Raw genomic sequence first — 14,124 nt, forward strand, 5'->3', positions numbered from 1 at the left:
CTAATACATCCTAATACTACCGTAATTACTACTATCTAATATCTCCTAGCTTTAATACTATCTGGTATCTACTATCTACTCTACTATATCCCAGTTCTAATACCAATATCTATTATCTAATATTGCTTAGTTCTAATACTATCTCACACCTATGTAATATCACCTAATTCTAATACTATCCTCTATCTACTCTCTAATATGCCCTGGTTTTAATACTATCTGATACCTATTATCTAACATATCATATTTCTAACACTAATATCTACTATCTAACATTGCTTAGTTCTAATACAAATATCTAATATCGCTTAGTACTAATAACATCTAATATCTATGATCTAGAACAGGGGTGGGCAAACTTTTTGGCTCGGGGGCCGCATTGACTTTTAAAATTTGACAGACGGGCCGGGTCAGCACAAGATTTTTTGGGAATCGCCTCCCCCACCCTTCCCCCCTCTTCTCCTCCTTCCCCTCCCCTCGGAGGCCCCTGAGTCAGGAGTTGCTACCGCCGGCGTGGCTCCGCGCTCCAGTCCGCGTTGCCTCGGGAAGGGAAAGGCAAAAAGGAAGAGCCGCGGCGGTGCTTTGCAATGGGAACAGCGGCACCGGAGGCTCAGGCTCAGCGGCTCCTGGTTTTGCCTTTTCCTTCCCAAGGCAACGCAGGACTGGAGCCGCACGGAGCTGCACCAGCGGTAGCAACTCCTGACAACCCCAGCCAGACACCTGAGCGGAGCCCGGGTGAAACTGCCTGTTGCTGCTGCCGGAGCACCGCGGGTCGCCTCCTCCAAGCAGCCTGCCCGCCCACCGGGCTTCCTCTGACGCGCGCTCGGGGCCAGGCGCGAGCGCCCGCGAGTTAAAAGGAAGCCGGAAGTTGCTGGGAAGTTGCTCGGGTGCTGGGAGCAGGCTTTTAAAGTGCCGCCCGAGCAAAGTTTAAGCAGCCCGCCCGCCCGCTGGGCGGAATCCTTCCTGCTCCTCGGCGGGAAGACGCTCCAGCCTGCAAACTTTGCCTTTGCAAAGTTTAAGCCTGAAAGCCCGGAAACCCAAGCAACTTCCCAGCAACTTTCGGCTTCCTTTTAACTCGCAGGCACTCGTGCCTGGCGGAGGGGAAGCCCGGAGCCTCCTCCAAGCAGTCCGCCCGCCCACCGGGCTTCCCTCTGCCGCGAGGCTCTGGGCCAGGCACGAGCGCCCGCGAGTTAAAAGGAAGCTGAAAGTTGCTGGGAAGTTGCTCGGGGCTGGGAGCAGGCTTTTAAAGTGCCGCCTGAGCAAAGTTTAAGCAGCCCGCCCACCCGCCGGGCGGAACCCTTCCTGCTCCTTGGCGGGAAGACGCTCCAGCCTGCAAACTTTGCCTTTGCAAAGCCCTGAAGCCCGGAAAACCGAGCAACTTACCAGCAACTTTCCGCTTCGCTTTAACTTCGCGGGCGCCGCGCCTCGCCCGAGCCGCACGGCGGAGGGGAAGCCCGGAGCGCCGCCGGGTCGCCTCCTCCAAGCAGCCCGCCTGCCCGCCCGCCCACCGGGCTTCCCTCCGCCGCGCGGCTTGGGGTCAGGCGCGAGCGCCCGCGAGTTAAAACGAAGCGGAAAGTTGCTGGGAAGTTGCTCGGGTGCTGGGAGCAGGCTTTTAAAGTGCCGCCCGAGCAGGACCGCCGAGCCGGGAAACGGGGCACCAAGGCAGGGCAAGGCTCCACCAGCTGCGGCCTAGCTTTAGGTGGCTCCAAGCAGCCCGCCCCGCCCGCCGGGTGGAACCCTTCCCGCTGCTCGGCGGGAAGACGCTCCAGCCTGCAAGCTTTGCCTTTGCAAAGTTTAAGCCTGGAAGCCCGGAAAAAGGGGGATCTGCGGGACTTACCTTCGGAGAGGTCGCACTTGAAGGTGATTTCGAACTCCCAGCCGAGGCCTTTGCAAATTTCTTTTCTTTCCTACCCCTAGATCGCTCCGCACTGTTTTGCAGCTTTGGGGGCCACGCGGCACAAGGCAATACGCCACGCCCAGCGATTTTTTTTCAGGGGCGGGCCGGGTTGGACAGACCAATGGCAGCTATTTTTTTTTCAGGGGCGGGCCACATTGGACAGACCAACGGGCCGGATGTGGCCCGCGGGGTCAGTAGTTTGCCCACCCTGATCTAGAATGTCCCATTTCTAATACCAATATCGATGATCTAATATGTTCTAGTTCTAACACTATCCGATATCTATTAGTTCTATGACCTTGACTGGAGTCACAAAATCAGGCCATCATTTGGTATTTAAGATGCAGTTTGGACCAAACAGTTTTTCCAAAAGAAGTCTTTTTTTTCCAGGCGGTATCTTGGGACTGTTTTCTTCACTGGGAGTTGAAGAGGAGTCTTTTTGTCTTTCCTTTGGAAATCTGGCAAATGAGGGCTCATAACTGGTGACAGAATCTCCTACAAAGTCAGCTATTTCACCACGTTCCCTGTTCCTTGGTCTTCTGCTGCATGGTATCTTGGGGTTGACCAAAGGACCTGTTGAAGGATAACCCTGATGTAAAAAATTTCACATATTTTTTGCACATATTCCTCACTTAACCAATAGTTGCTTTGCATTCAGAGTTCTGATGCTCCTCCCCAAATATTTATAACCCAGTTCCAGAGTTCTGATGCTGTCCCCCCCCACACTGTCACATGACTCTCTTTATGGCGAATTGCTGTGTTTTTCTGCTTGTAGCTAGCCTTTTGAGCCAGTTTCTGGAAAACAGGGCCATAAAAATCCATGGTCTTGCTTAACAACCACAATGTTTCCTTAATGATTCTTTTAATCTTAATAATCATTTGCTTTACAATTGAAACGTTCGTTTAACAAACACCACAAAAAAGGTTTTAGAATCAGGTTGGTAAGTGGGTGCCTTCATTTACTACCATCATAACATGATGAAACTTCTGAGCTCCATTACGGTCATAATTTGAGGACTGTGTATATTGGATAAGAGCAGCATGATAGGAAGATGTTAGACAATCCCTTCAGTGGCAATAGCAAGGGGACTATTTTATACTGCATTAGACAAGGCAATGATAAACTACTGTATTTCATTCAAAAATAAAGAGATACACAAAGGGATGAGAATCACCCTCTCCGTGTTAATTCCACCTATATATTTAATGTGTATGAGGAAGGCAGGATTGGGAAAAATGTGTGCGGCTTTATAATTTGGAGGAAGAAACAGCAATAATATGATTTTGAGCTATATGTAGCTCTAGTGAAATGGACAGCTACACTGTATACATTTGACAAATATATAAATAAATTAGACTTTTATTAATACTTTTTGCTTCAAAATATATGATTTAACTCATTTGTAAAATGGCAACATGGCACGAGAGAATAAAGCAATTTCAGTTGCTGATGCAGGGGTGGGTTTCTACCAGTTCGCACCTATTCGCTAGAACCGGTTGTTAACATTCTAAGCAGTACAGGTTGTTAGGAGAAATTACTGGCCTAATCCTGCAAGGAAGTCAGGAAGGAAACATTCTGGTGTTGCTTACAGAAACTGCCCCTCCGTCAACCCTTATTACATTCTTGGCAGGACTAGACTTCCTATCTCAGGAACATCTCTGGAGTTTTTTCCCCCTCTTTTTTTCTCCTGCTTTGCTGGTACTATGCTTGTGTGGAGTGACCATTCAAAGTTACAATGGCACTGAAAAAAGTGACCTAGAAGTCATCAAAATGCAAGTCAGATTGATTGATTGATTGATAGGTATGATTTGAACAATGATCTATATAGCAGAATATACACTAAAATCCTGTAACACTTTTGAATTTAGTGGGATTTCTTAGGAAATATCCATAAAACTCTTCTCTTCTTTTAACCCTTATCTCTTGCTTCTAGAGGGAATGATGAGAATGATCTTTCTTAATTAGCACTGATGACTATTAAGTAATGAGCTCACAAAATGCAGCATTGCCATTTTAAAAGAGAAAATAGAAGTTGAAATATTTTTTGACACAGCAAAGAATTATTATATTTCTTATTTCACAATAAAGTATGAAACAAAGTCAATGCTACCTTTTGGAGAAGAACAGGAATCACTTTTCTCTGGCTGACCTTTACGTATCCGATGTGCATAAATATTTGTTATGCTTAGTTCTCGTTCTCTTTCCTAAAGAAATGCATTATTAAATGTATGTTGATAATATAGTTTATTGTATTAATGTCAGTTCTTCAGAGATCATACATTTCACTGCATAACTCCTCCTAGTATCTCATTGTATTTATCTCTATTTTAAATCTTTGCTTAGGCATAATTTGGCCAAATAGTTCCTTTTCTAAAGATTCTGAAGGATAAATATCCTTTTTTTTCTGGAACTGTGAATGTTTTGACCAGTTGCAATCCACATACACACACACACCAATTTTCTATCAATACAGGCCTTCATTAACATGTTTCAAAAAGCATATTATATTGGGAGACACTTTTCAAGTAGTATCCATTCCTAGAAATGCTAACGTGGAAATGGCCTTACATAAATTAATACATTTCTCCAATCTACAGTTTAGTTACAGGCTGAAAGAAAGACCCACAGTAAAAGGTAGGCTCACCTCAAATGAGCGTTTAGTGAATAGCATCTTGGGTGCCTTCTGTGGTAAGAAAAATGTAATTTAAGCTTCTGAATACCTGAAGTTTTAGCTTCAACGACTTGATTTCTACTTGTAAATTTTCCGTGATTGACTGAGCTTCAATGATCTTTTTTTTCTCAACTGCTAACTGATGCCTAAAGGAAGCAGTGTTCAACGACAGCTGCTTTTCCAAATCCTAAACACATTAGAAATAAACCAATAAGATTATTCAATATTTACAATCATACAATATTGAATTAGAAATTAAAGGAAGTCACCTGAAATTTTATCAAGTGTTTCCAAAAGGATGAAAATCCTCAATCTCAGTTATAATACTCACAATTTTTGAAGTGGGAATCGACCCACATTGTGAAAGAAAAATGTCGAAAATAATATGCATAACCAAAAATAATGGCCCTCGCCCTATGTCCCTGCCCCTTTTCTCCAAATACCAATTTACCCAGGTCTTTGGCTGCATGGGACAAGTAACCGCCAACCAATTGGATGACAGGCAGAAGTAATGGCAATGCCGGGGATGTGTGCGATGCAGCGTTGTTTTTTTTTAAGTATTGTGTCTGCTCCACAAGTTTTGGGGCCTTGCAACTCTGTCACCAGGACCAGAGGGAGGGGGAGTAGCAGCCGCCGGGGCCACTGGGTGACAGTCAGGTGTGAGTGTGTTTGGGGGCCAGGAAGGGTACACTATGTAGTTCTAAGTAATGTACGTTGCTTGTTACCTGGGTTCTCTTATCACTAGCTTCCAATTTCTGGGTAAGTGATAATACTTTACGCTGAAGTTGTTCTCTCTCTTCAAGTTTCTTGTCTTCGCAAAGTTTCTTCAATGCCCGCAAGGAGTCCGTTGTTTTTAAGAGTTGTACCTCAACGTCTCTCAGCTTCTTGGAAGCCCTGCGCTCTTCTTCCTGAGATTTCTTGAGAAGTGCTCTCAGAGTCTGCACTTCATTAGAGCGCGTGGCCAAAAGATCAGGCAGGTTAATCTCGGCATTTTCATATTTTTTGATTGCTTTTAAATGCTGCCACTGAAGACCCTTCAACATTTTATTTTCCATAGTAGACGTCTCCAATTTATTCTGGAGAACAGCCACTTCGTTTTTCAGTTCTTTAATTTTATGGTCTCTTGCTGACGATAGATGGTAAGCCATGTTATTTTTCTCCTGAGCATTGATGGCATGGACTTCTGCAGAGGTCTTCTGCGGAGGTTTCTTTTTAGGCAACTTTTTGCCTTCTGTGTTAAAAGAAATATGAAGATGGCATATAAGATTGAGCAAAGTAAGAATCACCTAATTTTACATAAGCCTCAGAGCCAAATGCTCAAATATGTATTCACCGCATCGATTCACTTCCTTTTATATCATTTCTTGAGTCAATCTCTGATGCAACTATTTGTTGATTGACCTATTGTGAGAAATCCTACATGAACTCTCATAATATTAGCTTTCGTAAGACATAACTGCTATACTCGTGTTATACTGTATATTAAGACAATATTTAGACAATTTTAAAATGCATTGACTTCAACTCCTAGAATTCCTCAGCCAGTCTTGACTAAAGCAGGATTGGTAGCCCAGCACCCTAGCCACTATACAAGACTGCCTAGACAGTCAGATGGATACACACACACAAACTTGCACACCATATCCAAATAATGATAAAATAGTGAAAGTAATTGCCTCAAAAAGAATGAAGGAATGAACAACTCAAATTTGCCAAATCTTTTTTTATATACTGAACCATACTTCCTATCCCTCAGCTTATTTATTGAAATCATGTTACACTGACATCTGTATGACTAGTGAACAATACCCATCAACACGACCGCCATTACACACAGGGAGGAATTACCTGCTGAGGGTGTTGAAAGTAGTACATTAATATATCAATGAACTACATAGTGTTTAAATATGTTTAACAACATTCATATGACTTCTCAAAGTATAGTGTATTTTCTAGAGTATAAAAGTGTCAGGGTAGCTCAGAAAAAGTGCAATTATAGCGCTACGGTTTGATTTTTAGGAAAGGCTTAGGTGCCAGTAGTTCGGTTGAAATCTGCCAACTGCAATGAACCGCAGTGTTCTAAGTGACCAATTGCCTTCTTACCTTTTGTATGGAGATCATTTTGCTTTTTCTCTGCTGGAAAGTTCCACTCTTTGGTTTCTAGTGGCTTCAGCAATGGGATAGTGAAGCTGCCACACTCTTCGCTTGAAGAGGTTGCAGAGGAATCTGAGTGAAAATCTTTGTGAAAGTACTTCTGAGAAGTTCCACAGTTGTTCTCTTCTGAACAAATGCTGTTCTTGCTGCCTTTGACAGCTGTTCTTGAAGTTTTATCTTGAAAGTCACTGGAATAGTTAAAGTGAGCACTTCCAGACTGCCTGGAACTTTTGCTACAGCTGCTGTCTTGACTGATGTTGATGCTGGTACTAAGAGTACCTGGAGAATCATTTGAGCTTTCACTTTTTCTACATTGTCCACATGATTTATCCTCTTGGACAGTAGGATGAAGGGATGTATCATCAGAAGCCATCATTCCACCAATGGCAGGGAAGATGGTCAATTTCTTTAAATTTCCCAAAGGAAAAGGCACTGTAGTCAGACAAAGAAACAATGCATGATGTAAACATTGACTTAAACCTTGAACACATGGGTTTAAATGTTGTTTGTTCTGATTCTGTACCAAAAAAGCTCACCACAGTTTTGGTCCCTTGCATTATATTATTACACAGGAAATATTTTCCTGATAAATCAGCAACAGCATTTGTTCAGAAGAGAACAACGGTGGAACTACTCAGAACTACTATCACAAAGATTTCACTCAGGTTCCTCTGCAACCTCAAAATGGGAAGAGTGTAGCAGCTTTACTATCCCATTGCTGCAGCCACTAGAAACCCAAGAGTGGAACTTACCAGGAAAGAAAAAGGAAAATAATCTCCATATAAAACGTAAGAAGGCAATTGGTCACCTAGAACGCTGCGGTGCATTGCAGTTGGCAGATTTCAACCGAACTACTTTCCTAAAAAGCCTTTCCTAAAAATCAAACCGTAGCGCTATAATTGCACTTTTTCTGAGCTACCCTGACACTTCTATACTCTAGAAAATACACTATACTTGGAGAAGTCATATGAATGTTGTTAAACATATCTAAACACTATGTAGTTCATTGATATGTACTACTTTCAACACCCTCAGCAGGTAATTCCTCCCTCTGTGTAATGGCGGTCGTGTTGATGGGTATAGTTCACTAGTCATACAGATGTCAGTGTAACATGATTTCAATAAATAAGCTGAGGGATCGGAAGTATGGTCCAGTATATAAAAAAAGATTTGGCAAATTTGAGTTGTTCATTCCTTCATTCTTTTTGAGGCAATTACTTTCACTATTTTATCATTATTTGGATATGGTGTTCAAGTTTCTGTGTGTGTATGTGTGTCTTGTATAGTGATAGTGATAGTACTTCTGAGATGTTCCACTGCCATTGACAGCTGAGAGAATTTTGTATAAAAAAAAACAGACTTGACAACCAAAGAAACCGTAAGAAGCTATGTTCATTCAGGATATTTGCAAATAGGTGAATAGGACCCCATCTCCCAAACGAGTAGAAGAAGGAGACACCGCCCTTAAAACGGTTGCAATCTTTTATAGGATATCATATTGAAAAGATTACATAATCCTTCCTGTTTTTCTCACATAGGAGTTTTATGGACTTCCCTGGGTAGGCCTGGGTAATTTTCCATCTTTAACTCCTCCCAAACTCCTCCCATACCATCATCTCTGAGAAATCTTGTCCCCATCATCATGTTTTCCTGTTATGTTCATTTAACACAATAAGTCCTTAACAGGCTTCCATTAATGTCAGGCTGACCAAGCATCTCTTACATTGATTCTCAAGCCAAAATACAAACCCCCACTCCAGCCAAGGACATAATATTTTCACTTTAGAAAATAACAAGTTACAAAACATAATATGCTGGTTAAATACTGTTATATAAGTGTCCAGTAATCATTCAAGAAGGTCACATCTTGAACAAAGATGGAGTCCCTTCTGTTCTATATTTCCTCAGGTGTAACTTGCAATACATATGTTATTGCCACAACAGCTGTTCTTGAAGCGTTATTGTAAAAATCATTGCAATAGTTAAATTGAGTATTTCCATAGTGGCTGGAACTACAGTTACTGCCTTGACTGTTTTTGCTATTCTTACTAAGCCTACCTGGAGATTTGCTTGAACTTCTACTTTTTCTACATTGCCCATATATCTTATCCTCTTGGACCGTAGGATGAAGGGATGTATCATCAGAAGCCATCAGTCCACCAATGGCGGGGAAGATGGTCAATTTTACTTTAAATTTCCCAAAGGAAAAGGCACTGTAGTCAGACAAAGAAATAATGTATTATGTCAACATTTACTTAAGGCTTAGTCTTACAGGTTTAAAAGTTGTTTCTTCTGATTCTGTATCCAAAAAGATCACCACAATTTTGGTCCCCTGCATTATATTATTCACTTCCTGAAGAACTAATGTGTTTGTTAATTAATATGCTATTTTCTTAATTTTCTTAATTCTCATTCACAGAAGCCAATGCCTCCAGAGCCTTGGGTTCTTTCAAGGAGCCAAAAAGACTAAAATAATAGTATTACATTTCACAGAATACCTGAACTGACATTCCAATAACAGTATAAACGGAGTTGGAAAGGACCTTAGAGGTCTTCTAGTCCAACCCCCTGCTCAAGCAGGGATGCAACGTTATTTCTTTCACCCAGCTACTTACAGAAAACATTATAAAGAGAACATATTTTCCTGATAAATCAAGGTAAAAAAATATCAAGTTATTCGTTTCTAGTTCAGAATCCCACCAACATTCAATATCGCCATTATTTCTAAAAAATTTAAAAACATGAATATTTTAAAATGTGTTAAGGGAAAATTAAACTAGGTCCACTTACCAAATGCCTTTTGGTAAGCTTTTACGTATGCAAGTGATAAAGTGTCATTAAATTCCCAATAATAGCCTCCCTTCAACATCAGTTGCAAACTCTACAGTCATTATCCTTTGTTTTGTTTTACTCTGTCTAATAAAATATCTATCTAACATTTCCCAATATTGTATTGACATAAATTTAAATTTTTATCCAAGTTAGGAAAACATTAAAAAAGGCTTTATTTTATTCATTTGTTAGATTTATATCTCACTTTCTCTCCAAGAGTTCAATATTCCCTCGAATATTTCTTTACAATAGAAACTCCATTTTTATTTGATTCATAGTCACTGAAGCAAAGTTGCCTATGGTATTGCGAGTAAAGGAGGACTTGAACCTAGAATTCCCTTGAGGCATTCAGCATTTTAGTGGATACCAGAGACCCCAGGAGCCGCTGGGTCATTGTTTCAGAGGTACCACCTTACCAGAAAACTCAACACCTAATAAACTGTTTTCACTATAAAACTTCTTTAAAATTCTGGGAGATATTTAGAGATGTATCTGCCTTGAACTGGACAGCATAGTCAAACATCAGCAGTTGACCAGATTTTGCATTATGTCCTAAAATATCATCTGATAATTTTATGTCATTAAAATTTCAATTCCACAGAAGCCATTGGTTCTGGATTTTGGACTGTAACAGGTACCATGGTTCAAAAATGATTGCCCTATGATGTACTTTTTTTCCCATTTAAAACTTACAGAGACCAACAGGAGAGATTATTGCCTCCAACAATTTGGGTCCTCATTTTACCCACCTTGGAAGGATGGAAGGCTGAGTCAACCTGGAGCCTGGTGGGGTTTAAACTGCCAAATTGTAGGCAGTTGGCTGCAGAAGTAGTTTCCAGTACTGCACTCTAACCACTGCACCACAGAGGCTCCAATATAAGCCTATATGGATCAGACAAACCAGGAAAGAGAGACAAAGAGTACTGCAGAGATTCCCTATGTCTGTAGAAACACTAATGCCATTGAGAAAACCATATTTTAAGGGCTTGTTAATCGAGTTAGAACTGTCAGCCTCCTACTTCCACAAAAAGATGGCACCTACACCAGAACTCTCCCTGAACTTCTACACTGGTCATGTAAGTGAATCGGAAATAGCGTTGTTTGGAGAATTGCAATTTCTTTATTTTTTATGGTTGGGTGAAGTAGACATTATTTTTTCAGCAAACTGTAATTTAACTATGGATCAGGTTATGATCACTTTCACACACTCACAGCCCTGGAAAAATTCAACTTAACACTGAGGCACAAGCGATTCCTTAAAGTACACAGAGACCCAGTGAATGAAAAATAAAAGTAACCTTTTACTGATTATAAAGTAGTTCTATTTGTTCTTCCAAACAAAAACAACCCCCCCCCCACACACACACATGTCAACACTTACCCAAGGCCCACAACTAGGTTGTCAGACACTAGCCAGAGGGATGGAAACTGCCATGTCTGGGATCCAAACACAACTCCAAAAGCTGGGCAGGCTTGAGGACCCTTTTCATCCCCCAGCGTGTTGGTGGGGGTTGGTGCTTCCCGTGCAACTGTTGATGAGACTTGGGGAGGGGTTTGCCAGGGCCCAGGGCCAACTTTTGTCCTTTCCTTTCCTTAATGACTTGGTTCCTTTCCCAGGCTTTTCTTCACATGGCTCACAAGCCTTCACCACTGTTAGTTCGGTGGCTTCGGCCTAGTCTCACATGTTCCTCGCTTAAAAAACAGTTGCTTTGCCTTCAGAGTTATGATACTCCTCCCAAAGTACTTATGACCCAGTTCCAGAGTGTGAAATATGAAGTAGATGTAGCTCTAGCGAAATGGGCAGCTGTGTGGTATAAATTTGACAAATATATAAATAAATTAGACTCGTATTAACACTTTTTGCTTCAAAAGACATGATTTAACTCATTTGTATAATGGCAGCATGGCATGAGGGAATAAAGCAGTTTCAGTTCCACAGCCAGGCTTATATCTCCAGTTAAAAAGCTTTAGAAGTCACAACTTTTTAATTTATTGGGATTTCTTAATAAATATCCATAAAACTTTAAAGCTTTATTTAGTTGTCACCTTGAAACATAAATTGGGTGGCAAATAAGTTTAATAATAGTGCTAAAGTTTGGAAAGTGGATATATAGACAGCAGAATAGCAGAGAAAGAGTTGGAGAAAATAACAAAATACAAAAATCAAACAGATTAGAATGATTGCCACAAAAAAGAGCAAAATTAATAAGCGGCTTGGATGCTATCCCGAAACAGCTAGAGCACCACTTAAACACCATCGGCACTGACAATATCACCTGCAGTCTGTTGCAAAATGCAGCTTTGCTTGGAATAGCTTACATCCTGTGATGATACCTTTAACACAGGGGTGTCAAACTCAAGGCCCGTGGGATGCTTGGATCTGGCCCATGGGGCTGCTCTGGAGACAGCGAAGGACCGGCTCATGGTGCCTCTGCCAGCAAAAACATGGCCTCCCTGAGCTCCATTTTCACTGGCAGAGGTTGCAGTAGGCCGTCCCAGCCGAAAACAAACCTGGAAGCCAATTTTTGCCAGCACAGCACTCAGGTCACCACAGGCACCCCGACACAAGTGACGTCAAGCTGGTCACACCCACCCCTGCAGCCCCCCACCTCCCCACAGGTCAAACACAACCCTGATACAGCCCTCAATTAAATTGAGTTTGATACCCCTGCTTTAACACTATCAAACATCCACACTTGCCTACCCCAGGCCCTTTAGAAGGACTTGATAGGTGATACATTTCCAAATCCAGTCTGGAAGTCTGCCTGACAGTAAGATGAACCATAATAATATAATTGTAACTGGAGGAATGTGAAATTTCATCAACATTAAAATTAATGAATAATTAGTAGAATTGCTGTTATTTTACAGCATGTGGATTCTAAGCCCCAGCTATCATCAGCCACCTCGTTCAAGGGTTTTACCAACCTGTATACTGTCAGTTTTTTAGAATTGTTTTGTAATTGTTTCTGAACATTCTTTGGCCATACTACCCATAGAGCCAACTAGTAAATCCATCAGCTGCACAACAAGAGCAGTGGTTAGGGACCAGAAAAGGGGCCAGCCAAGATGACTTTGACAAAGCCAGTAGGAGTCAGAAGATTGCTAACTCCAAACACATTATTGCAGGTGCCTCCTCTGCATCAACGCAACCCACTTTGTCTGCATGGGGTGACTGAAGAAGTGATCAGGAAACCATAAAAACACCCATAAAATGGAAGATTACCTACCCATCCTTGGCTGCCTTAGCCCCTGACTGACTCAAGGTTCAGGTGAGGACAGGTAGACACATGCTTCAAGAAAATTTACTGGAATGTCTTCACATCAGGAGAGCAATAATTGTTATTTTTATTTCATCCAATCATGTCCATTCCTCAGAGATTGCCTGGACAATCCCTGCAGTTTTCTTGGTTTGCCATTGCCTCTTTCTTAGTACTGAGAGAAATGACTGGCTCAAGGTCATCCAGCAAGCTTCATATCCAAAGCAAAACTAGAACCTATAGATGGTGGTTTGCTTATGGATGCCTTAACCAGTACACCAAACTAGCTCTCGGTGTGTTAATTAGATATCATCAAACAGGGTTTGATTTGTGCAGACAGAATTAAGGGCAATGCTTACTATCCCAATTTTAATGACGAATGTTATCCTCCAAGAAATCCTGTAAAGCCTGTGATGTTATCTTCTATATTTCTGTTCTACTACCACTTCAGCTGTGTCAAGCAAGAAAAGAGTAGTCATCCTTTCTTTGGTCCCAGAGTGATTGATTCCGAGTACTAGTAATTGTTCATTTAACAAACACCACAAAAAAGGGTGTAATATAAAGTTGGTCATATGGTGTTACATATTCCATGGGACAAGGCAATGATAACCACTCCTGTATTTCATTTAGAAATACAGAGGTACACAAAAGGGTGAGAATCACACTCTCCTTATTAATTCAAGGCTATATGTTGAATACATACAAGGGAGGAGGGAGGAGGAAAAAATGAGTGTGGCTTTAAATTTGGAGGGTGAAATAACAATAATGAGATCTCAATCTTGCATAGTGCTACTGAGATGAGCAACTACATTATATACATTTGACAAATAGATATATAAACAAATATGCCTGATATTAGCACATTTTTATTCAAAATACCCTTAATTCCACTCCTCCTCCAGTTGAGCACCCCTTTCTTCCCTCACAACCTGTCAATGTAAAATGAAAAGCAGGTGAAGTCCCTCGCCACAGATACTCCCACAAACCGATTGCCTCTTGGTTCATCTCTTCTGGAAATATCCAAGAGCCAATGAACTGGGATAGGGGAAGGAGGAGGCCCTGCTGAGTTTAGCAGAAGTGGAGATGCCTTGGGGATTTTCTCTGCTTGCCAAGCTGCTGCCAGGTCGCTAACACTCTGCATTTTTGTGTGCATTGGATGCTGAGCCCATGCTGATTCCGGCACCAAGTCTCTCTCTAGTGCCGTTGTCAAAGTGGTGATTACATGTTTTGGCACTGTCCTCGGAGTTGACGGTGATAAGTATATGCATGTGATTTATGCTTCTCTGTAGAAGAGTCTTCCGAAGCTTCT

The 14,124-nt window shown here is 41.6% G+C and overlaps 2 protein-coding genes across 2 annotated transcripts in view; one reads left to right on the forward strand and one right to left on the reverse strand.

Annotated features, from left to right (window-relative positions):
- Positions 1-14,124, forward strand: part of LOC113424465 (cilia- and flagella-associated protein 47) — an 851,958-nt gene that overhangs the window by 307,685 nt on the left and 530,149 nt on the right. The window lies entirely within an intron of this gene.
- On the reverse strand, positions 3,971-7,169 carry LOC148130506 (lebercilin-like protein). The gene is made up of 4 exons (XM_087967498.1): positions 6,673-7,169; positions 5,295-5,800; positions 4,619-4,756; positions 3,971-4,102 (listed from the first exon to the last, which is right to left on the reverse strand). Exons 1-4 carry the CDS (start codon positions 7,097-7,099, stop codon positions 3,971-3,973), a joined length of 1,203 nt encoding a protein of 400 aa, XP_087823624.1. The 5' UTR covers positions 7,100-7,169.

This window comes from Notechis scutatus, chromosome 5 (assembly GCF_049901735.1).
Source record: "Notechis scutatus isolate UNSWTSFEM ecotype Mainland chromosome 5, rNotScu1.2, whole genome shotgun sequence".
NCBI lineage: Eukaryota > Metazoa > Chordata > Lepidosauria > Squamata > Elapidae > Notechis > Notechis scutatus.